We start from the raw sequence: 27096 nt of genomic DNA on the forward strand, positions 1-27096 counted from the left end.
CAGATTAAGCCTAATCTAATTCCAGATTTAGGCATTTAGTTGAAGATTTAGGCAGATTTACGTATTTAGATGGTCTATATCCACAGTGAGAGAGCAGGTGGGGAATAGCAGCATTGTAGCAGAGAACAAATCTCATACATCTTGTCACACAGCTATCCACCTCTTTCATACTAATCTTTCTGATTCTGGTTTTTAATGAATAATGGGCTTTTTGCACAAGTGCCATGTCTCCTAATATTGCATTTTGAGACCTCAGGTTTAGAGAACTAAGCCTGAGAGAACTAAACCTCATTTTGAAGGCAGACTTTAAGGAATGATACATTTATTCATACTTATCAAAAAATGATCCATACATTTTGTAAAATTAATTTTGACTGTAGCTGTGCCACCTGTCCCTATGGTTTTTAATATTGATGATTAGATGATTAAGTGACTTCATATTTAAATCAAGGCTGATATGGACCAAATCGTGAAGGAAATCTCTTCAACAAACCACTGGTTCCTTATTTATTTGTTGACCAGTATGATGGTTCTATGGAAGCCCAGTTACACCAAATTAAACAAAAGATAAAAAATAAGACTGATGAAACAAAAATCCAATGTGAAATCAGAATTATGAGATAAAAAGTCGACAGTTATCCCATAATTATGACTTTTTTAACCTCATGATTGTTTTTTTAGCTGATAATTTTGACTTTTTATCTCATAATTATGCTTTATCTCACAATTATGACTTTAAATCTCATAATTTTGACTTTATATCTCATAATTGTGTCTTTAATCTCATTATTTTGCCTTTTCGTCTCATAATCATGACATTTTATCTAATCATTTTGACGTTTTATCTCATAATAATGCATTTTCATCTCAAAGTTATGATTTTGGGGATTTTTACTTTTAATTAATGCGTTTTCATCGTCTGTTTTTCTCTAACTAGCGGAAATGGGCTTCCATACAACCATCAGTGTACAGATCCATGAGTCCAGTCCATGGATGTATTATCTTATTATTATCTTATAATAGATCCATGGTCCAGTCCCGTCAGCGCCGTGCGCGTCCACAGCTCCTTTGCGTGACCGCGCTCCCCTCACAGTGCACGCGCCCGGCAGCGCCTTGCTGTCTTCCTGCTGGTGCCTGGCGGTGGCTGTCTGTATACAGACATGGCTGCCCTCAGCAAAATACCGCACAGCTGCTACGAGATCGGCCATACGTGGAACCCGTCGTGTGTGCAGGCCGCTGTGGATGTAACCAGGGGTGCTCTGGAGGTCTCCTTCAAAATATACGCCCCTCTTTACCTGGTAAGTTTCACCGCTTGACCTGTAAATATGTGGACACTCTGAAGCTAAAGTTAGCTTGCTAACCTAGTAAAGCTAACTAGTTACTACTTAGACAAGCAGTAAACTGACATGACGCTAGCTTACACTCGGGGGCTAAGGTCAAGTTCATGCACGACAACAAAGTCTGTAAAAGAGGAATAACATTGCACCAGGTTGCCTTTATACAAAACACATTTTGACACAGTCATGAGTTACAGGCTAATTACCAGTGAACTGAAAAACATCATCTGATAAGTTCTGCAAACCGCTGAATTCCGGAGTTAACTCGTTTGACCAGTCAGCCCTGATCCTTTCACAGATTTTGTTACACTAAAAGCATTCCGCAATGCTGCTGAAACCACCAGTCCCCAGTGCAAAGTTCATATAATCATCCACATTTTTTTTTAATGATTTTGCAATGTTTGGCAACCAAATGTGTGCTGTGTTTTGCAGATAGCAGCAATTCTAAGGAGAAGGAAGAAGGATTACTATTTAAAAAGGCTTCTCCCTGAGATCCTGTGGTCTACCTCTTTCCTCACTGCCAATGGAGGGCTCTACATTGTTTTCTTCTGCATTCTCAGGTTAGTTGGTCCAGCAGATGTCACACAGATGCACACTATCAATCACACAGCTCAGCTGAAATAACCAGGATTAGATGCAAGGGTTTCAGAAGCTCAGCAGACACATCTGAGGATCAGTTTGACTGTTTGTTCTTAAAACTGAAGATCTAATGGTTTACACAGCAGCGTGAAATAAGCTAATTCACACACGCCTACAAGCTAAGCAGTCATGTGTCTTTGTTCAGAGTTGTTTAAATGTGCCCTGTGGATTTTTCTGGTAAACAAAATGTAATGTCAACATTTAATGTTCCTCACGAAAAATCAGTGGTGTGTATCATTTAGGTCCAACAAAAATGTGTTGGCATTTCCTTCCTCGTAAATCATTTGCAAACCATACAAATATTAAAATAACATTTTTGTTTTTGATTTAAAAGGAAAAGAAAGACTTAAATTTGACCAAAGCATTACTTCTTTACATAAAATCTGGGCTGACAGTGTGCTTGAGTCTGTTCATTGCTTTCCAGTTGAGAAAAGCAAACAAACAAAAAACAGAAACCACCAAACAAACAGTGCAATAATGCTGTATATTCCTAACTTTAGGAAACTTTTGGGAGGGTTCAACTCCTGGTCTGCCGGGTTTGGCTCGGCGCTGCCTGCCTCCTATATTGCCATCCTTGTGGAGCGCAAGAGCAGGTGAGATTCTGTCTGTTGACTTTCACTCGATTTTTCTTGCCACTCCTACTCTCTGAAAGTACGTTCATGTTTTGTGCTAAAACACAAAAAATGGCACTTTCTTTTTTGGGATCTAATAAAATTGTTGGATAAATCTTGAATAAATATTGATTCTGTGTCTTTTTCTCCCCTCCAGGAGAGGGCTGCTGACAATATACATGGCAAATCTTGTAAGAGCTACTCTGTTCATTTAAATGTTATTGTTATACGTGATGAGTTATATCTGCTTTCGCTACACAATGTATATGTAATAGTATAATCTTGTAATCTTGTTGTCAGGCCACTGAGACTTTGTTCCGCATGGCAGTGACACGAGGCATGGTCAAACCCATCAGGCATGGCGAGGTAAGATGAAAGGGAGGTCTGGGTGAGGTGAGAGTGAAGAGAGCTTAATTATATCGCACATAATATGGGAGAGTCGTGTCTGTCGTCACAGGCTCTCAGGTCTGCTTTAGCTTTCTGTTATCAGGTAGCCACGCCTCCGCACGACTGTTTTACCAGCTGGAGAATAATATTTGGATGTACAGTAGATTACGCCACATGTCCAGCAGCCCCTATTTTATTGCATAGTGTAAATATCCATATGCATGGCCTGATGGTTACGTTTCACCTGCTTTCCTGATGCCCTTGTTTTGTCCCTTTTTCCCATTAGGTGCTCCTCTTCTGCATCACTGCATCTCTCTACATGTTCTACTTCAGGTCAGACAAACTCTCACAGCCAAATGTGAAACATTTATAAAGGAGAATGCTCACATTTGGAGTTAAATTTGTTTTTTGCTGCAGGAGTAAAGATGGTCTCAAAGGCTTTGCATTCTCTGCATTAAAGTAAGTGATCCCTATTTCCACTAATGCCTTGATTTAGATTCCTGCTGTGTTGGTAAAACTCACAGGTGTGGTGTGCGTTCTCTGTGACAGGTTCATCATTGGGAAAGAAGAGATTCCTACTCACTCTGTCACGGCAGCAGAACACACCTGCACAAGGCCCCTTGAGAGGACAGCTGCTATAGAGACTGAGGACTCGCTGGCGTCAGCAGAAAGGCCCAGCTCCAGGAGGAAAACTCTGCTAGCCTACACCAGGGAACTGCTAGAATCCATGTGAGAGAATGCACACCTCAACACAGGCACATATGGGTTTTAGAAAGAGTGCCCAGTATTTACTTTTTTTTTCTTTTTTAATAATTCAGATGCAAAAAGGGTCCAAGGCACAGATGTTGTAAACATTACCAGGATAACTGCATTTCCTACTGCATTAAAGTAAGACACTGATTTAAAAATCCTCAAATTCTGTATCATTAAATGACAGATGCACAGTATTAAATACTTTTTTTCTTTTCTGGCATTGTGCAGGGTTTTGTCAGGATGTTCAGCGTTGGCTACCTGATTCAGTGTTGTCTTAAAGTGCCCTCAACGTTCAGACAGATGTTCACTAAACCCTCACGGCTCCCCTCCCTCTTCTACAACAAAGAGAACTTCCAGCTAGGGGCCTTTCTAGGATCCTTTGTCAGTATCTACAAGGTACATTTCATACTTTTTTCTGTTTTCTTTCTTGCTTCAATTCTTGCTTTTAGGTTGGCAAACAACTGCCTCCAAGTATTAGAATATATCGACTGTACAACAGATATTTCTGCCTCCCATCACCTTATAGACACATTTGATTTGTAATATCTGATTTCTATTTTTGATAGATTTTGACTGATTCACATTTCCCCTCTTTTGTGTTGTCATGTGAGTTTTACATTTTAAGTTTTATCTGTGTGTTCCTCTTTCACACAGGGAACAAGCTGCTTGCTGCGCTGGTTGCGAAACATTGATGATGAACTCCATGCACTGATTGCTGGTAAGGCAGGATTGCCTAAACTGTCAAATGAAATCACTGTAGGGCAATCCTGCTCTGGCCTTTTTTTATGTCCCAGCTGATTTACTCTGTTTGATAGCTGTCTGTTTGCATTTCTCGCTGTTTTTCAAGGCTTCCTGGCTGGTATGTCAATGTTCTTCTACAAAAGTACGACGATATCCATGTATCTCTTCACGAAGCTGGTGGAGGTAAAAGAAAATATCTGAGCATGAAGCAGACAAATCATTTTCTGATAAGCACCGTATTTTCGTCAAAACAGATAACCGAAAATTGGCTTGCAGGGTGGTGTTATTGTACTTGTCTGCTTATCTGTGTTGGACAGTTTATCATTAACAGCACATGCACTCTGTCTCTCCGTCCATAGACCATGTACTTCAAGGGCATTGAGGCCGGACGGTTCCCCTACTTCCCCCATGCAGACACAGTCCTATATGCCGTCTCCACTGCTATCTGTTTCCAAGCTGTAAGTAACATGTACACGAACATGCATACTGACGCCCGGCTCTGTAGTCTGGTGTTATGGCTATGGATCCTTTTGTATTGCCAGACGGCAGCAGGACAACTATCTTATAATCTAGCATTTTATGATGGCTTGTTGGTTTATTATTATGAAGTTATAAAATTACTAGGGAATACTGATAACTCTAGCTTAAGCTTGACAAAATTACTATAACTGGGCAGCCACATCTGTAGGATTACATGTGACGTAGGTGTATGAAAGGTAACCATCATTAATCTTACATAGCCATAAATAGATGCATAAAGTCACCACTCTGCATCCTGCAAACAACTGTGATGAAAAAAGAAAAAAAAAGTATTAAAGATATGTCTCATCATTCTTTCACTTGCTCAAAAAAAAACAAAACAAACTGGCATGCACCAGCCAGATCAAGATCTTTGTCAGGAAATGATGGTGCTCTTACTGCTTTTGTCCACAGGGGTCACCAGAGTCAACACAAACTGAGTTTCTTGTAGCTGTTTTAAATGAATATGTTTTTTTTTAATCTTATTTCATCTTCACATGACTGGTGCTGTTAATGCAACTCATGCGCTTACTGCTGAGCTGACTTGTTTTCTCATCCAACACATTTCAGTGTACTGATGGCCCTGTGTTAAGCTACATATGACTAATAAAACTGAACTGAACCAACTCATAATTATATATATATATATATATATATTTATATATATATATATTATTTTTTTATTTTTTTTTGCTGAGTAAGGACATAATGTATGACACATTACTGTTACACAGGCCGTCATGGAAGTGCAGAACCTCAGGCCTACATACTGGAAGTTCCTGCTGCGTTTGACTAAGGGCAGGTACGAGTGTTTTTTTTTGTTTTGTATTTTGAGAATCTGTTATAAATAACAAGTGAGCTGAAATGTTTTTTTTTAAATTGACCCATAGCATGTAAACAATTTAATCCAATCCTGTCGTGATAGATTGTCTATAACCGGACTCTTTCTGTCCACGGTACAATCCTCTGACTTGTAATTTTCATGATGGTACAGAGATGATTTTCTGTCTCCTCTCCTAGATTTGCTCTGATGAACAGACAGGTTCTAGACATGTTTGGGACTCAGGCCTCCAGGGACTTTAAAGGCTTTGTGCCCAAACTGGACCCTCGTTTCACCACCATGCTCCCACCAGGAGCCGACATCCAACTCGGATGATTTGGGGCCGAGCTCTGGGATGGGTTTTAGGGTTACCTCAACGGGAAATGGACAGTTCTGACTGTTCTTTCTGAGTAACTTATGGATTTTTTAAAAGATGTTCTAACAGCTCAGAAGTGGTGATGTTCGTGTTATGTGATGGGATATGCTTTGGAGGATGTAAAAGGCCTGTCCAAAGCAAGGTGTAGCCAGTGTCAAGCGTGGTGTTGCGCAAGCACATCGACTGACGGGGACTGTATGGATACAGGTAACTGGTAAAATAAATGGAATGCATTATTTTGAGGAAATAATTTGCAAAACATTAAAGATTTCACTTTGGATCCAAAAACATTCCTTTTATCCTTTTAGTGTAATGTTTCTTTATTTTGCAAGTTACCTGTTTGTACTGACTGAACACAGTTTGGTTAATCGGATGGTTGCTTATGTCAGCGGGTGAAACTTCACTAACTAAACTTTTTGGAATAGACACAGTGATATCTGAGGAGGAATTTGAGATTATTCCCTGATCATTTCTGAATGTGTACTTTTTCAAGACGATGGATGCAACTGATGATATTTATAATTATGTAGCCTTATCAAATATTTTATTCTTTATTAGATTATGGGATTATGAGATGTATTTAGATTGTGGTCTGTGATGTGAAATAGGATGTAAAACACAGGTGGAAAGTCACCATTTTTAACCTGTTGCAGGTGATTTTTTTTTTTTTTTTTTTTTTTTTTTTTTTCAGCATTTCATTGATTTCTAAATGCTCTTCTTCTTTAAACGACACTTGACAGAAATTACTACAATAGAGCTTAATGGGGTAAAAGAAAGCATCAAGGACCATGCCGAATTTGGACGTTAATTTTATGGGGAAGATGGTGATTAGAATATACAATTTTTTTATGTCATTTAATGGGGAAAAACAACTAATAATTTTACATTGAAGACACATAAATCTACAATTAATACAGCTAATGAAACATGTAATAAATCCGTTGTTTACTTGTAAGCTATATTGAGACTAATAATGTCAATGAATGCATTCACAGCACACACAGATCACTAACTTGATTACTTTAAAATGTGGATTTACAGGTTGCAGATTGTCACTAATCACATTTCTCTCCCGCAATCTATTTTTTAAAGAGACTGGTATATTTGAAGTGTATTAAACATTGAATGTTGAATAAGAAACATGTAATCATATATTATAAATGATTTGGCCAGAGGTGGATGGTGCAGTGAGAACATGGCATAGAACAGATAAAATAGGTGCCTCTGGTTTACAGTCAGATACACATGTAGCTTCTATTTACTGCAGAAACTGTTCAGATGTGATAAGAAACCTTTTGATCAGAGAATGGGCTTCTAAGTTTTTACGAAACAGCCTTTAATTTACAAATGTATTACTTGAGCTACATCACTATAGAACACTGAAGAGCCAAGTTTGTCATGTGATGCACAGGATGAATTGCAGATCCATGTAACGCTCTTAAAAATCAAAGTTCTGCACTATAAAAAACATTTTCTTCACAAATATCAGAAAGGCATCGTTAAGGTCAACCTGCTCCATCTTTTTCATTCCACTCTCTGGAAAGTGTTTGGATTAGAAATGACTTCAATGTTAAATATTTACTAATACTGCTAAACACAGTTTGAATTAAATATGTGGTAGTTTCACAAGAGCTCCAAGAAAATGGTGTTGGCTGTTTGCATTTTAATTAATATTTAGTGTCGGTTCCGAGGTGAACCCCGTTGCTTAAAATCCACATTAGATTGAAACACAGATCGAAACATTGTTTACTGAAGAATTTGTTGTCACACTGACGTGTTTGCCTGAAGGCAACAAGGAATCGGTTTCTGTGAATAAAATGCACACAGCTCAGTCTGCTTTTGTTTTTCATTTTCGTTGCTGAGAGATGAGGATGTCTGCCAAAAAGATGTTTTGACTTGAATATTTCATGTTCAAGTGATAAATAGTCAGAGTGGTTCTGCACTTCATTAAATAATGGGGACAGTGGGCACTTCTGTGGTTCCTGTAAAATTTCTGTGCTCAGTGCAAATGACGTCTTTTCCCTTTGGGGCCATTCAGAACACTTTCATTCCAGATGTGAAATGATTGCATATAATTAGACTGTAAAAGTGTAAAATCTTTTGGTACACATCTCAAATTTCTGGCAATTATTTACTGTTTGTTAATGTGAAATTTTGCTTTCACTTCTTTAACTCAACCCAGCTTTAGACACACCTGACCTCCATACATGAAGCCATGATTGTAAAGAATGCAGAGCAAAATTCATATTTATAGACAAGGTGTTTGAAAAAATAGTGACATATTAACTAAATCTACTCAATTATAATACAATTCTGTAAATGTTTTTGATTTATGTAAAAAGGGTGTATATTAAAATATTTTTTAATTCTAAGTGTGACTTGTTTGATTTCTGTACTAATTTTGATCTCGTATCATTTTAATGATAAGGAGAAAGATAATGTAAAGAGCAACCATTAGGCTTTTGATCCTCAGGGCAGTAGACAGTCGACATTTCTTCAAGTTAAGTTGTTGGGAATACGGCACACTGACAATCCACACATACTCCTCATTCACTCTGTTGCATTTCTGCATATCTCAAGGTCACAAGAAGATGGAAGAGCTACAGTTGATTCTAAGCTGTTTCACAAATTTTCAAATAAACTCTTCTACATATAAAGCTTGCTTGTAAGTTAGTGAAAGAGTTATAGGTAAGGTACGTGTACTGTGTCCATGTGTCGTCCTCTCCTCATGTTGTCATGTCACCTCACGTTGAAAAGTTGAATTTATATTGTGTGTCATTTAGACAGTTCATCTTTCGATCCACTGATGTAGTACAGATGCTGGGACATGGTAGAGGCTGAGCAGTGTGATGCTCTGTTGATGTAATATGTTATTGTAGATCTGTAGCCAGGTCCATTAGCTGTATAATTAGAGTGCTGGGTGTTTTAGTTGTCAGAGTTCAAGATAAAGGCAACTTCAGCTTCTTCAAATGTCAATGCAGTTTTATATTCTTGGGTCCCACTGTATGATTTCTCATGATTTTGGAAACCTAAAGCTTTCACCTAACCACACTATCATAAAATTCCCCTTTGCCAATACTTGTCTGTGATAAGGTTCCTTGAAAATGGCTGAATTTCCGTGAACTTGGATGTGATGCTCAGAGGATGCCTCCTAAATGAGCAGGATGCCATGAAATTTACTATGAAAAATATCACTTCCAATAAGGAGGACCCCTTTTTTCTTTAAACATCAAGACTCCTGACCTTAGTGTCTGCATCAGGCTACCCATACACAAATAATCTAGCCTGACAGACAGCAGCTGTTATGAAATGTACTGACTAAATTTATGCACTGCGGACGACACTTGAAGACCTTCCCTCTCCCATCACTCTCAGGCCAAAATGAACTCCCCCTTGTCTGACAAAAACAGAATCATGTCCCATTATTTACAGGGCTGCAGTGTCTGCAGTGTGTCAATGGAGGGCAGTGATGAGCACACAATGCTTTCAGTTGACTCCAAATAGATAAGGGGAAGAAATCCATACCGGAAGTGAGTATCTGTGTCAAGTAAACACATGTAAGTGCTTTTGTTTTATGAGTTCCTATTCAAAATAAAAGCGTGTGACATCTCATTTAAAAAAGAGAAAAAAAAACATGTTGATTGTAGTTAAATGAAAACTATTGTATGCATGTATACATACAAAAAACAGTAAAGACTCGATAACCAGTATGGCGTTATGGTGCATATCATCTGTAAAAAGGCAAATCATTTATTCATGGAATAGTCTTGACTATTTTGAGTATATTGTACTCACTTGTACTCAAATGTACTAACACCACGTAATTTTAAATAATTATTATTGATTTAAGGACTATTTTTGACTATGCACGTATTTTCACGTACTTCTGGAGAAATGAATGAATAAATAAATAGCGGAGCTGTATTATTGTAAAGTATGGCTACTACACGTCATACACGCGTGATTAATGTTGAGGTTGACGCTTTATTTTGAAATATTTCGACAGGAAGTCTTCAGTTGTGCAGCATGAGCACGAGCAGTAGCTTCCATTCCCCAGCATTACTGCTGCCAAAGCCACTCATTAATAAGTTACCTTCTGAAACGGACACTTTTAAGGTTAATGTGTATCCATGGGGGGTAAGAATAAACAGCGAACCAAAGGAAATGTTCGGGTAAGTACCGGTTTCTGTAAGTTAACGTAACGTGCTAAAGTAAGACTGCTAGCACAAGCTAATATAAACTTCATGTTAGCAGCCAGCAGGCAGCTAAGCTAACCCTACGTGTGACTGATGCCCGAACTGTTTCATAATCAAGACACTTCCGTTACCACATTTTACTGAGATTTTTTTGATAACCCATAGTTTCTCTTCCCGTTACCAGCCGTCCAGTAGCGGCCGAGCTGCTGAGGTACTGACCCGGGAGGGTGGTGTCATCCCGGGGTTCGTGGGCTTTGACACAACGGTCAACTCAGAGCTGAGTTATGTCCCTGCTGTCCACGGCGCGGAGGAGATAGACAACCTGGTAGATGCTGATTTCCGCCTGGTGCTCAGGAAACTCTCCAAGAGGGATGTTGTCACCAGACTTAAAGTGAGTAAGAACTTCAAGTTGTTCCAACTTACCAACCACATGTAACAACCAAGTACTAACCATGTTAATAAATAAAACGTATGCACTTTAATCTAACACTTCAAATGACACCAATAACAATCTTGAATTGGGTTTAAGTCTGAGGATGTTGTATGGTTCAGATGTGTGTTTTAATACTGTGTGCTCTCCACAGGCTGTGCAGGACTTTGGGTCCATGTGTCAGGAGCGGGATGCTGAAGAGGTGAAAGGTGTATTGCCATACTGGCCCAGGATTTACTGCAAGATATCAGTGGTGAGCTGATCCTTGAAATCCTTTTTTTGTGTCACACTGATAGTTATTTATCCCATTTCACAGATGCATTAAATTAACGAGACTTAAATGTGTGCGACTTCAAGTGTTTGAGGTGTGTCCACATAAGAAGAATTTTGTCTTCATTAATCAGAATCAGAATCAGAATTCCTTTATTTGTCCCGCAAATGGGGAAATGTCTTTGTCACAGCAGCCAAAGAACAGTAATTACAGTAAACAATAATAAAAAGTAAAAAAATAAACAATATAATAAGAAGATAAGAAATAGAATTGACTTGTATATACATAATATTTACAATATGAACACTGTAGTAATATTTACAATGTGAACAGTGTAATTATAAACAGTGTGGTATTTTTATTTACAAATAATAATATGACTATTAAAATTGTCCAGTTAGTGCAAACCAAAATGTATATGGGATATGTGTAGAGTTTTTTATGGCATAGTGCACATGTGAGGTCTACATTATGTCTATCAGGACCACGATCGCCGGATCAGGGAGGCCACCCAGCAGGCCTTTGAGCAGCTGGTGCAGAAGGTGCGTCGCAGCTTGGCACCCTTTCTTAAGAGCTTGATGGGCCACTGGATTCTGTCCCAGTGTGACACATACACACCCGCAGCCTCTGCTGCGTGTCAGGCCTTCCAGGCTGCCTTCTCACCCACCAAACAGCCTGAGGCTCTCAGCTTCTGCAAGGATGAGATCCTTAACGTGAGTAGTTGTGTTGGCTTTAGTGTGGACAAAGGGAATTGAGCTTTAAGCTAATGAGCTAAATTTAACATAACATTTTGTATTCATATATTGCAGGTGCTTCAAGATATTTTGCTAAAGGAGACAGCAGACACGCTGAGCGATCCGCAGTAAGTTAAACTTTAGCTCATGATATCTCTGTGTCCATTCCTCTCACTGACACAATGATAATATATTCTGTCAGAGTCACTGGTTCCCTCTGTTCCCTAGAAGTGTAACAGAAGAGGAGAGAGAAGCCAAATATGTGCGCATGCTGACCAGTTCTCTGTTGGGGGTGAAGAGACTGCTGTCCCTGCTGCTCCAGGATGACAGGACCGCCCTGGAGCCACGACTAGCACATCTTGTTAACTCTGGGAAGTTCTGGAAGTACAGCAAACACAAGACACCGCAGGTACTGGCACCGAACTGAACTGTTGTACTTATAACAGAACCTGAAATGCGTAACCATGTACAACCCTGATTCCAGAAAAGTCAGGACTATAAGTAACTTGCAAATAAAAACAGAATGCAATGGTTTTCATCGAGCTTTATTCAATTGAATACAGTACAAAGACAAGATATTTCATGTTCAAACTGAAAAACGTAAGTTTGATAAAGTGTAAATAAATCAGAATTTATCTTTGGTTACAATAATTTTGTCTGTGGTGTTCTTGCACTGTTGCTACATTTACATGTAAAAAAATTTAAGGAGAAAACCTTTTCTAGGTTGCACAATCATATTTTGTAGACATGTTTTATTCTAAGTGGTGTATCGTAGGCAACTGGACTTGTGTCAGTTTCTTGAAGACGTTTCACCTCTCATCCTTGCGACTTTTAAAAGCCTGCAAACTCCCCTCCAGTTTGTTAGAACTGAAGAAGCCTCTTGGATGAGAGGTGAAACGTCTTCAAGAAACTGAAACGAGTCCAGTTGCCTACGATACAGCACTTAGAATTACCATGACCTGGATGACTGACTCATCAACATAGACATGTTTTAATCTTGCAAAGACATTTGTCCTACACCTACAGTTGAGCTGACTGCAACATAAAATGCAAAAAATGACGTCTGTTTGTGCTGCCACATATACAGTAACAATACTGTTGCAATAATAATAATAATCATAATAATAAATATATATAAGTAATCTGTCGTGAAGAAGATAGTTGCCTTACTACATTGTGTTGCTCCACAGGTGCGAGGGGCATTTTTCGAGATGGTGTGTGCTCTGTGTGAGTACACTCCAGGACTGGTCCAGGCTGAAGCAGCGCGACTCTGCCCCGCTGTTCTCCTCAGTGTTGACGACACAGATCCTGTAGTGCTGCCTCCTGTGTGGGAGGCTGTTCTTCATGTTGTGTCTACAGTCCCTGTAAGCTTGTGTTGAAAGGATTACCTCACATTCTAATGCATTTTATTATCTATGACATATGTTAGTCTGCAGACTTACTAGGTTGCGCTAGGAGGAGATATATTAACCTGTGCTAATCATGTCACAAATGTAAAGACACCGATGTAGATTCATAGTAAGGTTGCGTCTAATTTTGTATCTTTCTGTTCCTATTTCAGGATTGCTGGACACATGTGAATGCTAAAAAGGGCTTCTTACCAAAACTTTGGGCTCTGCTAAAAGATGGTGGCAAAGGCATGGCTAAAGCACTCCACCCTAATCTAATGCCACTCCTCAGCAAACTGCCCCAAGAGGTCACTGACCCAATGTTGGACTTCTACACCACCTTCTTCACGTCATTCATACAAGGGTGAGTTGTCTGTATGTGTCTGTGTGTATGTGTCTGTGTGTGTGTGTGTGTGTGTGTGTGTGTGTGTGTGCGTGCGTATCTATGCTTAGGCTAAATGCTAATTTATTTTTACTATATATCAAATTTAAAGGGAAATGAATATTGACTATATATTCATTGTCTTTTCATTTTCAAATCAAATAAACGATTCTATTCAAATTTTAATCAGAATATAAGAAAATTAATTATTTGAATTCTAAGTATACACATATGAAGAAAGTTTCCTTTTTTAATGTGGAACACTGTTAATTGCATTGAGCATTCATTTTGTATTTGAATTTACAAACATTTACATTACTTTAGATATATAGATATAAAATGATGCACTTGCTACTCTTGTTAGATGTTATAAATCATAATTTCTGATTAATTTAATAGTTGACAACGAATCAATCATTAATTGCAGCTCTACTGTATAACCTTAAGTGTTTGTGTGTTTTCTCAGTCTGTCTAGTGAGCGTGCAGCAACAAGCCCATCAGAAAGTGCCGTTATAGTGACTTCTGTTGTTGAGTGCTTGAGGTACTGCATACTGCAGCATATAGAAGAGGAGGAGGATCAGAAAAAACTACGGACCATGCTTATTTCACAGCAGGTGGGATCACACAATCCTAAATTTTTCAATCATGTTAAATCTACTTAAGTTCTTAGCTTTCTTACATTGTTGTGTTTGTCTTTTTGTAGCTTCTGCCACTCCTGGAAAAGGCTCTGGCAAATACCTCCCTTCAGAATGGTCCTCTTTTCCTTCTGGTCACTGAAATGCTCGTTTCCTGGGAGAAAAGAGCAGGGTTACACAGTGAAGATGAAGCAAATGAAGGCAAGGATGTCTTTCAAGGGCTTCTTGCAGACTTCTGGGAGGGGCTTGGTCTTATGTTTGTGCGTTATGTCGACAACAAGGATGCAGATCCACAGGCTTTGGAAGGGGTAGCCACCTTGCTGCAGGTAAGTTTGTGTTTTTGAGAATTCAGGGAAATCTCCATGTTGGCACAAAGGATACAGCAAATCAATATGGCTGTCAGAGCCACTCATGTCTTAAAAAGTGGCCAAAGTGAAACAGAAAATGCCTAAATAAATCTATTCCCTTCTATTCTTCTTTCTATCCAGGTAATGCGTTACCCCGAGAGAGTAAAAAGAAAGCACGCCCAGAAGAAGAAATCTGTCAAGATGTGTTTCTCTAAGCCAGAGGACAATGAGAAAACTGGAGCTGAGGAGGAAGGTGGTGTTGAGAGGCCTGTGCAGACGGCGTCAGAGCTTGTGAACGAGAAGGCACTTGGGTCCCCACAGACCAAGCATTTTGAGGATGTAGTGTGCCAGCTGGCCCAACTGTGCCTGGTGCATGTGAATGAGAAAAAGTCAGAGAGACATCTTGTTTTCCTCTCCCTTCTCTTGCGGTCTTTCCACACACCCAGGGTCTTCAGTGTAAGTCATGTTCGATGATCAGTGGGAAATCGTGTTTGTAATCTTTTGAAGGTGGTTCTGGTAAAATGGGATGAGATCAGTATAAAAAAAACATGGTACACTTTAAGAAAGTCTTTGAAGAGAATCATTTGAAGTATTTGCAAACACTGGCCCTTTCACATTAATTAAGTATTAAGTTTTAACAGCCCTGAGAATTCTTTAATGCAATTGACTGTTTCCTCAAAATATTGCTTGGCTTAGACCTTGGTCGAGTTGGATGAAAAAACAACAAAGAACCGTGAGCAGCGGGACGAGCTCAGAAATCCAGCGATGCAGTTCCTGCTGGAGCAGGTGGTGGTGTGGCTGGCTGAGAAGGGGCGCCAAGACACTGAGCACCTGGTGGAGATGGTCTTCAGCGCGCTCTACTGCTGCAGCCGGCAGGAGACCACCCGCATCCTCAACCACATCACCACGGTAACGTAAAATGCAGATGTCATAACATTTAACCTGTTGTTGATTCACATGTCTAACGCCTATAAGACGTGAGGATCCTTCTTTTGCTGTAGATTCAACTGTAATTGTTGTTTCTGTGTTCACATTCGTGCTCTTCACTCTGCTTTCCAGATGGATTTACAGTGGGGGATTATCCTGCAAATAATACAGAGGGTATGTGTCATTTTGTTTGGAAAGACTTTCATCAAAAGGTTTACCTACTTAATAGGGCTGCAACAATTAGTTGATAAACCTATTAGTCATCCGTACTATTTTGATTATCAATTGATCGCTTCAGTCATTTTTCAAGCTAAAATGTCAAACATTTGCTGGTTGGTTCCAGCTTCTTAAACTCTGGGAAATTGGGATGAGCATTTATCACAATTTCTTGGACATTTTAAAGACTAAAAGATGAATCATGACAATAATTGGCTGATTATTCAACAGTGAAAATAAGCATTAGTTGCAGTCCTACTACTGATACGCCGCATTTACATTGTTATAAATGTGCAACTCCAATGTCCGTCCTATCAGGCATGTGCAGATGCTGACGCTCTTCAGAGCTATGCTGATTGGCTGAAAGGTTCAGTTCTGGGTGAGCAGCTCCTGGGATTGACTGAGGAGCTGTGCAAGGTGGGACGCAGCTCTTCCTGCTCCACCTCTTCTACAAGCAACCACAGTTGGACTCTTATCAGCCTGGTCCTCTCTCAGCACCATAACAATGGTGAACACAAACACACACCCAGCAAAAAAATCTTTTCCGTCTAGAAATGTAAATTTTTGTGGATTTTCTTATCATCTGCTATCTGTTCTTACTTGCGCAGAGCCTCTGATAGGGGAGGTGTACATGGAGAAGATCTTAGAGAAACTCCACGCCACTCTGTCCGAGACCAAGAGTCTGTCAGATGCAGGCAACATGGAGCCACTCATCTCCTTCATCTGTGATGTGGCCTCCACATTCTTCTCTTCAGTACAAGACTGTCTTCTGCTACTCTCTGCTGAGGAACTCTTGCTCACTGTCTTCCAGCTCACTGCCCAAGATCAAACACATAGTCACCTGTCTGGTAGGTACCGGCACAGTTCACAAACATATATACCTGTCAGATAAGCTAAATAACTAATGTTTGTTGATATTGCTTCAAAAGACTCACTTTTAGATAAGCTGAGGAAAGTGTGTGCAGCTGGGGTCCAGTCATTGGTCCAACATTCTGAGTATGAGGTCAAGGAAGGAGGTTTCTTGCACAGTGCAGCCCTTTGGGTGACAAATCAACTACTCACCGTCTCTCTGGACATCAAAAGGTAACAACACACCTTCCTCTGATGTAGTGTTTATATCGATTTGTGTTGGTATAGGTTCAGCCATTTCTTAAGAATCTGTCTCAAAACTTTGTTGTGGCTCCAACTAACTCTTCTTGGCGTACATTTTAGTCTACAGGTTCTAGTTGTGGCTGTACAAAGCTTAGTGGAGACAATCATCTCTGTCTGCGATCAAGACTCCCCCCTCCTTGTCCAGTTCTTTACCCAGTTGATGCCCAACCAGACAGAATGGACAAGAATCAGACAAGCCTTACCTCCTCAGGTGAGCTGGCAAATAACTCAGGCACTTATTAGTTATGAAGAACTATCTGTGGATGGATACCGTTTCCATTGAACAGGTGACATTTACACATCGTTCTTTCACTTTTTTATGTCCTCTGCAGTGGGTCAAAACCCCCTTACTGGCCAGCCGTCACCGAGGAGTCTATGAAAAATCCTCCATGGACACCTGGAAGTTTAGGGTGTCAACCAGGCTGCCGGCCCACCTGTGTGCCTGCGCCCTGCTGGGGAGGGTGGCCCGGTCTGTTGCATTCATACCTCCTGACCAAAAGGAGTTAGAATGTCCTTCACACCTCAGGCACACAGGTACACAAACACACAGGACATTTGTCTGTAACTTTGTGTTTATTTACCCTTTTTACAAATATGTTAATCTATGATGTGCTTTAACATGTTTTCGTATATGTATATTTTTCTTGAACAGTTTCAGAACTGTTGTACGCACTACAGTGGTGTAAGGAGGTCGAGTACAGCCCTGCTATAGTGTCTGCTTATCGCAGTCTACTGACTGACTGGGGCCTGTCAGAAAGTCTCCACAGCCTGGTTCCAATGAAAGATCTACTGGAAAAACTCTACTCAAGGTTAGCTACACTCTTTGATTTTTGACGAAGGAGGAATTAACTTAAAATCAAGATCAAGGCGTGTAATGATTTTCTACATAAACAGAACTTTTAGTCACCTTGATCTGCAGAGCCTCTGAATAATTTGTCGGACTTAACATGATCTGGAAATCTATCAAAACATAACTGATTACACAGATGGATGAAAAGAAATTTAATAAATATATCCTCTTCTGATGAAACTAGATGAAAAATGTATCTGCATTGATTTTTGTGCATCATTACTTTCCTAGGCAGTTATTTGAACTATCCACTGAATATATGCGTATTGTTTCCCTGTAGGTCAGTAGAGGATGGAGGTCTATGGTCTTTGACTCTAGAAAACTACATCTTCACCAACAACTTGGCAGCCACTCACAATGCGACTGTGAGGAGGCTTTACGGCAGCGCTGACAGGTTAATAATTTACCTGTTCGTGTCATTTAATTTTCACTTTCAAAGCCTTTATATGGCTACTGTTATCATGATTTTACATATTGAATATTGTCTGTCTTTACTCAGTTTGTTCCCAGTGTCTCAAAGCAAACTGAGCACGCTCCAGGTGCTCTGCCCCACCATGACCAAAGAAGACAGAGAGACTCTCGTTGCTCTGGCTACTGCTGGAATAATCAACTGGCAAGAGAACGATAGTGAGAATACACATTTAAACACACGCACACAAATGCATATGTAGGCATTTTGAACAAAGCAAATAATAATAATTTTTGGCTGTGTGTCACAGATGTGTATGGATGTCTAGCGGTGCTGCTGTGCTGTCTAAAAGCCAACACACAAGTAGAGGAGGAGGTCCTGCAAGCAAACCTGGCCACCGTGATGGAGTGGAGGAACAGCAAGGAGGACTGGTTCCTCTTTGGCAGGTGATGTAATCACTAAAACATTTACACATTTTTATATTTATTAATATCTCCTGAAACATTGTTGAAGTATAGATAATCTTTATTCATATATCTTTATTTGTCTTTGTATTTCAGTGACCTGTCTAAAGCAACTCCAGAACAGTTGAACCTGACTGTGGAGATGATGCGTTTCCTGTCCTGGCTGGTGACTCATCGTTCGACAGTTCTCGGGGGCAGCCAGTGGGACTTTTTGCTCTGCTCCATGTTAGCCTGGTTGGAGGTGAGACAGAGATCATATGCTTTGTGTTGTTTTGTGACTCTGAGGTCAGGGTCAACCATAGAGTAGTGCTTCCATGAGCTTGTAAGGATTTAGTTTCCAGGACAATGAGGCAGGGTGGATGCCTCCTGTCATGGGGTGTTGAACTGTTGAGCTCAGGTCTATTGTTACTCAATATGCTACTCTGCTGCTTCCTCATAAAAAAGAATGTTTTGTGGTTTAAATATCACTTCTACATATTTTTGGTGATACATTTTCATCCACTTTATTTGCTTTCTTTCAATCTCAGGTTGCCAGCGAGAATGTGCGCAGTCTGTGGAACCCATGGGTGCAGTTGTTTGTGTGTGAGAATGCGGCCTTGATAGTGAATCTGAACCAGTTCTTCACATCATCTTCGCCCGAAGTCCTGGAGAAGCTGCCGTCAGAACTGGCTGGTGAATGGGCGGACTTCTTCGTAGAGGGAATCTACAACCTGCTGCTGCCTCTGCCCCTCAGTATCACAGGTGTGTGTGTGTGTGTGTGGATTTTATTTTAGGCGGTATGGCATAATCTCTGAGAAACAAATTTGACAATAATTGCTTCTCATTTACCCGTTCATAGAAGTGTTCAGATCATTTACTTCAGTTAAAGTACTAATACCCACTGTAACAAATCTCCACTACAAGCTTAATGTACAGAGATGCAGTGGAGTAGAGGTAAACGACTGCATAAAACGGAAATACTCATGGTTGTATCTCAACTTTGTAATTAAATACTTGTGTAAATGTACGTAGTTACATTCCACCACTATATTGAGCATATCGCAAAGTATAACAACAACAAATCCTAAATGAACAACATTCACATGTTTGACTTTGTTCCAAACCTGCCATTACAAAATACAAGCAGTTAAGACAAATTTATATCATCACTGTGCGCAACAGTCACAGTCCTTCTGTCTGTTTGTTGTCTAAATGCAGATGCCTTCACTGAACCAGACGACCCTGTGTTCCCTTTGGCGGTGCTGCAGTCAGTTGGTGTGGCTCTGACATACGTGCCTGTGCAACAGCTAAAACAGAACTCCCTGCCCCCGCGCTTCATCGTGGACCAGAATACAAACCTGCCAGAGCCCCTACAGACACTACTCAACACTTTCTGTCCTCTGCTGCTGTTTAAGGCCAGGCCTCTGCAGATGACTGTCTACCACTTGTTAGAAAAGTAAGGACTTTTTTTGAGAGTATGGATAACTTTTCCTTTAAGGGCCAGTTTGTAGGATTTAGGTGCAGAAATGGAATATATTATTTTGTAATCATGTCTTCATTAGTGTATAATCACCTGAAACAAAAACATTTTCCGACAAGGAAAGTGGGTTCTCTTCCACAGAGTCTGCAGTGTTGCCCCGCCATGTTTCTGTAATAATGTTTTTAGCCTTTCACATTTTCAACATTTTTATTGACCACCGTATGGGAAGCTCAGTAGAGGGGTGTCTCGTTGGTTGCAATCTGCAACCACACTGCTCGATGCCATTGAATCCTACACACTGGACCTTTCAAGTTCAAGTGATACAATCCCCTTTAAGCCCCTGAAAATTATCACCTCATGCTAACCACAAGATAAAAACCTAAAATGAACATACTTGCTTATTGCTTATTGTCATTACAGGGTGATGCCTCAGCTGCCTGAGTGTGATGGAGAAGGAGACAACAGCAAGTCTGATGATGATAGTGATGAGCCATGTCTGTAAGTCAGTGAGGGAGTTCATATTACTGTGGGTTTTACACATACATGACAGTTGCTTGATTCTAAGTATTGTCATGTGAGTTCTTACAGTAGCAGAAAAAATATGTACAGGATACAGTTTATTTTTGTGTTCAGTTCTCCTCCAGCGTCTCTGATGGCCGTCCTGTCGACCTGTGAGGAGCTGTGTGACAGCATCCTGGCAGGACTTCAAGTAGGAGAATTTGCAGTGGTCCAGCCTCTCAGTGTGGAGTACTCGTGCATCCTGGGCTATTTACTGGCCTGGAAGCTGCTCCTCACCTTTTTCAAATCCTCACCCTCACATGTGAGTCATGATCAGGCCTGGCTTCAGAATAACAGATGCTTTGTACAATGTGTCTGCTGTTTCTTCTTCTAATTATCTTTTCTTGTTTAACTTTCATGGAGAGAGTGGCCGTGTTTCCATCAAAGCATTTTCATGTGCAGTTTGGAGTATCGCAGTGGAAAAAACATACTTTCATTTTGCAAAAAGGTTTCATGCACGCTCAAGGTGGTTTTTGCTGTTTGTGGAAACATGTTAATGCCTTTAATGAGAAATGTAAAAAACTTCTCCGAACATTCAACTCATATGACTTATCAGCTGTTTCCACTACCAGAGTATAAGAAGAAGTTTTCAGGGTCGACAGCGTCAACACAGATTCTTTCCCTCCTCTTGATTTTTGTCTTGTAGCTAGCCAAGGCAAATAGTTTTGTTTCTACTACTACTACTACTACTACTACTTCTTTGTCCTCTTCTTCTTCTCATCCTTTCTCTTCTCGAGGTTTATTGCCGGTTGGCAAACAACTGGTTTTGTTTTACGGTTCACAACCTCTGCTTCTTCTACTCTTATGGCAATGTGCAATGTAGTCTAAACTACTAATTTCTGATAAAACTAGGCATTGCATTGCTTGTTTTATTCGCTCCAAACAGTCCATGTAAACAAATGTGCCTAATTTGCATTATCTTTTTGTGTTCTTTGCGACATTTCAAAAGGTCACTTCAGATTTGCTTGACATCTAGATGGAAACATAGCAAGTCTGTATGATGTCTGAGAAGACTAAAGTTAATAGCAAATTATTGTCCTAGTATTGACTGCTCCTCTGATTTATTTCTAGCTGCGTGCCCATTATGCTCAGTATCTTAAGAGAAGCTGCTCCCTCAACAAACTCCTCCTCCACCTCTTCAAACTGATGCCTGAGAACCCCATCTACCCGGGCCAGGGTGCAGAGACGAAGGAGACCAGAACCTTCTTCACAGAGAGCCTGTCTTTGGCTGTTGACAGTAAGTTACACTCACACACCTACATGACTTCTGTACACGGGCTGTGAAATGTAAACAAGCTTAGATTTCCCCTCCTGTGCGTCTTGCCTGCAGAAAGCGAGAGCGTTGAGTGGGAGCTCCCCCATCTGGCCTGCAGTGTGTACTACAGCACAGTGCAGGACCTGCCTGCCATGGTGCGGCTGTGGTGGAACGGCCAGGAGAAGAGAGTGAGCGCAGCTGTGGAGAAGTTCACTATTAGATACATCAGCCCTGTTCTCTCAGCGCAGGAGATCTCATCGGTCCACTCCAGCACTCAGATGTTTGACAGCATGACTGTAAGTTACCAAATACAGTGCGTGTGTCTGTGCGTGTGTGTGTATCTCTAAATACTTCTTAATAACCTCAGCATACCTGATCGTTGCGTTTCTCCAGGAATAATAGGCAGATTGTAAAGCAGATGTCTGATCATTAGACTGAAAGACTGCCGATAGCAAAGGCAAACAGTGTATTTATTTATTTATTTATTTATTTATTTATCTTCTTTCCCCAGGTGAAGGCCCGCTCAGCAGCTCGGGAGGTGATTGCTACCTATTCTGTGGATGATATCTTCATTGAGTTGGTGATTCAGCTACCACAGAACTACCCTTTAGGCTCCATCGCTGTCGAGAGTGGGAGGCGCGTGGGGGTTGCCGTTCAGCAGTGGAGGAACTGGATGCTGCAGCTGAGCACCTACCTTACACACCAGGTAGAAACACAGACACACAGTGGATATAAACTCGAGAAGCTGTTTTTTATAAGTAGTGTCTGCTCTTAGATCTGAAGACCTGAAGCTAGGTTAAATCCCTACCGGTGAAGTTTTCTTGAGCAGTACAGGCCAAGAGGGTGGTGAAGATTATTTTGAAAAAGAAAACAAATCAGAAAGATGTAAATGTGTGTGTGTGTTCAGAATGGCAGTATAATGGAGGGCCTGGCTCTGTGGAAGAACAACGTGGATAAGCGCTTCGAGGGGATAGAGGACTGTATGATCTGCTTCTCTGTCATCCACGGCTCCAACTACTCTCTGCCCAAGAAGGGATGCCGCACCTGCAAGAAAAAATTCCACTCAGCATGTTTGGTGAGACTTATGTGTAGAGATCATGTTACATCCAGTAGTGGGCTGTCTGGATCTTATGATATGATGATAAACTTTGAGCATTTTTTAAAATTTTTGATAAGAGAGAGGGAACAATAGCAATGGCAACAAACTGCAGCTCGGCTATGTATGAGTAATCTTGCATAAATTATGTTTTATGAGGATTTGAAGGCATAATTCATAAATCCTCAGCCCACGCTGGTTACACACACTTTCCGTCTCAAATCACACAAATACCAGACACAATTCAATGCATGACAACACTTAGTTTAAAGTCAACATACTTTGCTCGCTGACATTAATTTGTTGTTGTCTTTAACATTAATCTATGTTTTTTTCTCATCATCTTCCCACAGTACAAATGGTTCACTTCCAGCAACAAGTCCACCTGTCCACTGTGCAGAGAAACCTTCTTCTAACATGCAGTCGGCCAAAAGGTTGACACTTCTTCAATCAAGCAGTATTGTATCGGTTGTGATTACACAAAGGAAGTTATTGAAAGTTTATTAGATCACAACACCGGGGGGCATTGTTTGGTTCAGAAAATCATGTTTCATGTGCTGAGTGGAGGTTTGAACGAAGGTACAGTAAAATCTAGTGAGAATTGGAGACTTTTATCTCCACAATCAGCAGTGAGGGTTGATAAACTGTCAGCAGTTTTTTACCAGTTCTTTACTGTGCTGTAAATGCGCAGCATCAGATGGTCCCTGCAGTTGTTTTTTTTTTGTTATTATTAATGAAGTTTTTATCCTTTTTCTTGACTTAATTTTTCTTTGTAACATGCAGGTGTGTAGAGGCAGAATCGCAAAGTTGGGAACACCAAAGCTGTCCAGGTGCTTCATATAAACACCTGTTTAAGTGAGTCGTTTTGAAAACAAACAAAAAAAGATAATCCAAGTACTGCAATGCCCAGGTTTCACAAATCTTTCCTAATATTTAGGAGTGTAAATAAATTATGTCTCATTAGTGACATGCCTTATTATATTATGACATGGAGAGATCACACATGAAAAGCAAGAAAGGGAGCTTCTTTAGGGTTTAGGTTTTTCATTTCTAAATGCCACTGCTCACAAATATCAGAAGCTAATGTGATATGTGTCCTTCCCTGTGCCTGCATACAGCTGTAAATGATGCTGGAAAGTAAATAAAATACAACCAGGTGGATGTTATCAACAGATGCATGTTGTCTTTGATTCAACAAAGCACACAGACAGAAAATATGTAAACCACGTTCCACACAGAAACTGATTTGTAAAAATGAATTGTGATGTGCTTGAAGCTTGAGCTGATCTGAATGTAATAGACTGCAGCGAGTTATGTCAAAGCTTTATAGTTTTGTGTATTACCATTAATTATCATCTATGAAGACTCATTTAATAGCTTTGTTTAACAAGACGACAGGCTGAACTAGCACGCCCTACATGACGTTACAGCTACCAGACTGAGTACAGAACAAAATACAGTGTCTACATTTCCCAATGGCTGGCTTACAGAACAATGCATATGCAGGAGTATATAAATATCTGGCACAAAGACTGTTCATGCATATTTTTACTTTGTGCATACACAGACTTTTACTGTTGAACTCACAAAGTTTTTATACATCTGGTCCCAGGTGTATTGTTATGCTCATGATTCATTAAATCCCTTTGCCAAAAGCTAGCCTCTTTTTATACCTTGATGTCGATCATTATCTAGAATACTGCAGTTTTGATGGCTTAGTTCTGTAAATATAACGACTTAATGAACACAAAAGAAACAAACTGAAGAAATGTACTTAGCTTAAAGGTAAACCTATTGGGACTGCAGAGATATTTGATTCCAACTGGGACCAGCTCGGTGCTAAAAATGAAGAAGTGGCTATATAGGTCAACAAATGTGACATTTACAATATGCCATCACTTTAGTCAAAGTGAACAGTAATGAAGCCCAAGTGCTTCCATGAACTGTTATGTTAACCTGAGCCTCCAATTACAGTTATATGATATTTCCATACAACTGTTACTGTAAGTTAACCTGTGCTAGTTTCCAAGAAAAGACTGTAATTAGCCTCAGCCTGTGACTGCTGGCTCCAGTCTCCCACACTCATTTATCTTGGGTCCACCTCCTCCTCCTCATGTTGAATAATTTATCTGTTTAATGGAGGCGTGCTCTCATCACAGTTGTTCCTATGGAATTAATTATGACAGATTAAGCATGATCAATGAATTTATCCCTATCGTTTGCTTTGCCGTCTATGCCTGGGTGTTTGTGCATTTGTAATTTATTATTGCGGTCAGATTTTATCAATACATACAGCCCGGCATCCATCATCATCTGCCCTTGACCTTTTTAATAGCCATTGATCTGTTTGCCGGGCATAAATATTTATACTGAAATCCCCCTGTCTCACGAGTTTTGACACACAACACACCCACACACACACACACAGAGACAGCTTCAAATCTTATTGCTCATTATCTGCTTGATTAAGCAGTGGTGCAAATGTTATGAACTACAGTACAGTCCTCTGTGCAGCCTTATTCTTTTCACAATGTAGGTCAGCCCCTACCAGGAGATGGCAGCATAAGCCCAAGACACAGCTGTGAAGGACAAGAGTAAAACTATGTTTGGAGATGTGTACACATTAACCTGAAAGAAAAGAGATTACTGATCCGGACTATCTAGGGAGGTTAAATTACTAACAAAGATCACAATTTTATTGTTACGTTTTCTGTTTCATTTAGCTCTCCTGACAAATAAATTCCCAGATCATCCAAATAATTAATGGGGAATATTAAAAGGGATTTAATAAGGGATCCCACAGGGATTATTAATGTGCCATCTTTAATTACTCAAATGGATTTGATGAATAAATTCAGACACAATGCTGGAACCTGTCGTTTGTGACATTCAGAGACCCAGATTAAATGTTGCTAACATACCTGACTAAGAGGAAGTATTTTTTGGGGGGGCGGCTTCCAGTCGACACGGAGATCAGTGACTTCAGATATTTTGAAAATATCTGAAAACATATAAAAATTAAATAAAAATTAAAACTTATTAAAAAGTAATAAAAATTAAGTGCCTTTAAGCTATTTCTGTTTTACAAACTGAACTTTTAAAGGGTCACTATGCAGTCATTCACTGGAGAAATGGTTTACACTTGCAGATCCTTCAATTAGTCAACAAAACATGTTTACGATGCAATCCTTGTATTTTTTGTATGTATGATATCTTATGTATGGAAGCCCATTTCTGCAAATTCTGAAAAGTATTCCCATGTTAAGTCATAATTTTAAGATAAGGGTCTAAATTATGAGATAAATGTTGATTTTTTAACTAATAATTTTAACTTTTTAATCTCATAATTTTGATTTGTATCTGATAATTATGGAATATTTTTTTTATCAAGCTTAGTTGTCATCTTATTTCCTTTTTTTCCTCCAACTGGTAGAAATGGGCTTCCATACTTACTTCATCATGAGTGAACATTAAATCATTTTCAGGCACTGAATGAAATGAAGGTCTACAACACAAGGTTAGCAAACAACATTGCGTGTCCTGTTTTGTGTTCACGTAGCTTCCAACACTGTCCCATGGATCCAATTTTCCTTTAATGAAATTCCTTTTGTCTGTTACATTGTGAAATATATCTTACCTCTGAATTCGCAAAACTAACCTTTAATAATTGAATATAACCAAAGGATCAGACGTTAAATAATGAGGTATGGGGTTTGCAGGACTGGTGTCGATCAGCTAATGAAGATTTTATTTTCTTCCTTCCATATACTGACACTTCTTGACATGCCACCCAGCCATTAACCACCCTACGCTGACACACTTGCATGAAACTGCTGTACTAGTAAAAGCTAATTAGCAGCCAACCTGTCTGCAACCAGTCAGTTCACTGGCCTTCCTGGCCTTCGAACCGATTGGCTGAGGCTTGGTTACTTCATAATTAGCCAGGCCTAGATAGCTCTCATTTAGCTCTCCCTGACCCATTTGTGAGCGTATTAGCATTCCAAGCCATTTGTAGGAGGCTGGTCCCATCCTAGTCACGCCACTCCTCAACACTGCAGGCAATTGCTCAGCTCTGGAAATGGCTTTGAATTAGTCTATGTGTGCGTGTGTGTGTGTGTGTGTGTGTGTGTGTGTGTGTGTTTTG

The 27096-nt window shown here is 39.9% G+C and overlaps 2 protein-coding genes across 2 annotated transcripts; both read left to right on the forward strand.

Annotated features, from left to right (window-relative positions):
* Positions 1 to 1121: 1121 nt before the first annotated feature.
* tmem135 (transmembrane protein 135) lies at positions 1122 to 8555 on the forward strand. The gene is made up of 15 exons (XM_073479250.1): positions 1122 to 1298; positions 1770 to 1897; positions 2477 to 2569; positions 2745 to 2778; positions 2888 to 2953; positions 3261 to 3307; positions 3392 to 3433; positions 3524 to 3703; positions 3793 to 3862; positions 3956 to 4123; positions 4382 to 4445; positions 4575 to 4651; positions 4828 to 4926; positions 5722 to 5789; positions 6008 to 8555. The coding sequence occupies exons 1-15, from the start codon at positions 1161 to 1163 to the stop codon at positions 6141 to 6143; spliced, it is 1410 nt and encodes a 469-aa protein (XP_073335351.1). The 5' UTR covers positions 1122 to 1160; the 3' UTR covers positions 6144 to 8555.
* A 1689-nt stretch (positions 8556 to 10244) lies between these two features.
* On the forward strand, positions 10245 to 24118 carry ltn1 (listerin E3 ubiquitin protein ligase 1). The gene is made up of 32 exons (XM_073479289.1): positions 10245 to 10355; positions 10564 to 10770; positions 10964 to 11062; positions 11563 to 11793; positions 11890 to 11942; positions 12043 to 12223; positions 13005 to 13178; positions 13376 to 13566; positions 14051 to 14198; positions 14288 to 14545; positions 14708 to 15022; positions 15263 to 15475; positions 15626 to 15667; positions 16028 to 16217; positions 16318 to 16557; positions 16639 to 16792; positions 16922 to 17072; positions 17194 to 17395; positions 17514 to 17670; positions 17992 to 18105; positions 18211 to 18338; positions 18431 to 18566; positions 18681 to 18825; positions 19112 to 19325; positions 19782 to 20019; positions 20464 to 20541; positions 20677 to 20863; positions 21673 to 21838; positions 21932 to 22152; positions 22368 to 22562; positions 22764 to 22931; positions 23306 to 24118. The coding sequence occupies exons 1-32, from the start codon at positions 10314 to 10316 to the stop codon at positions 23366 to 23368; spliced, it is 5301 nt and encodes a 1766-aa protein (XP_073335390.1). The 5' UTR covers positions 10245 to 10313; the 3' UTR covers positions 23369 to 24118.
* The last annotated feature ends 2978 nt before the right edge of the window (positions 24119 to 27096 follow it).

This window comes from Pagrus major, chromosome 13 (genome assembly GCF_040436345.1).
Source record: "Pagrus major chromosome 13, Pma_NU_1.0".
Taxonomy (NCBI): Eukaryota; Metazoa; Chordata; class Actinopteri; order Spariformes; family Sparidae; genus Pagrus; species Pagrus major.

What these genes read in the sequence shown, in the direction of transcription:
- ltn1 (XM_073479289.1), top strand. Translation starts at nt 10,314, where the DNA reads ATGGGGGGTAAGAATAAACAGCGAACCAAAGGAAATGTTCGG. An exon ending in ATGTTGTCACCAGACTTAAA is followed by an intron (nt 10,771 to 10,963) that starts GTGAGTAAGAAC and finishes TGCTCTCCACAG; the next exon opens with GCTGTGCAGGACTTTGGGTC. An exon ending in ATGTTGTGTCTACAGTCCCT is followed by an intron (nt 13,179 to 13,375) that starts GTAAGCTTGTGT and finishes TTCCTATTTCAG; the next exon opens with GATTGCTGGACACATGTGAA.
- tmem135 (XM_073479250.1), top strand. Translation starts at nt 1,161, where the DNA reads ATGGCTGCCCTCAGCAAAATACCGCACAGCTGCTACGAGATCGGCCAT. An exon ending in AGGGAACTGCTAGAATCCAT is followed by an intron (nt 3,704 to 3,792) that starts GTGAGAGAATGC and finishes TTAATAATTCAG; the next exon opens with ATGCAAAAAGGGTCCAAGGC. An exon ending in GCATTTCCTACTGCATTAAA is followed by an intron (nt 3,863 to 3,955) that starts GTAAGACACTGA and finishes GGCATTGTGCAG; the next exon opens with GGTTTTGTCAGGATGTTCAG.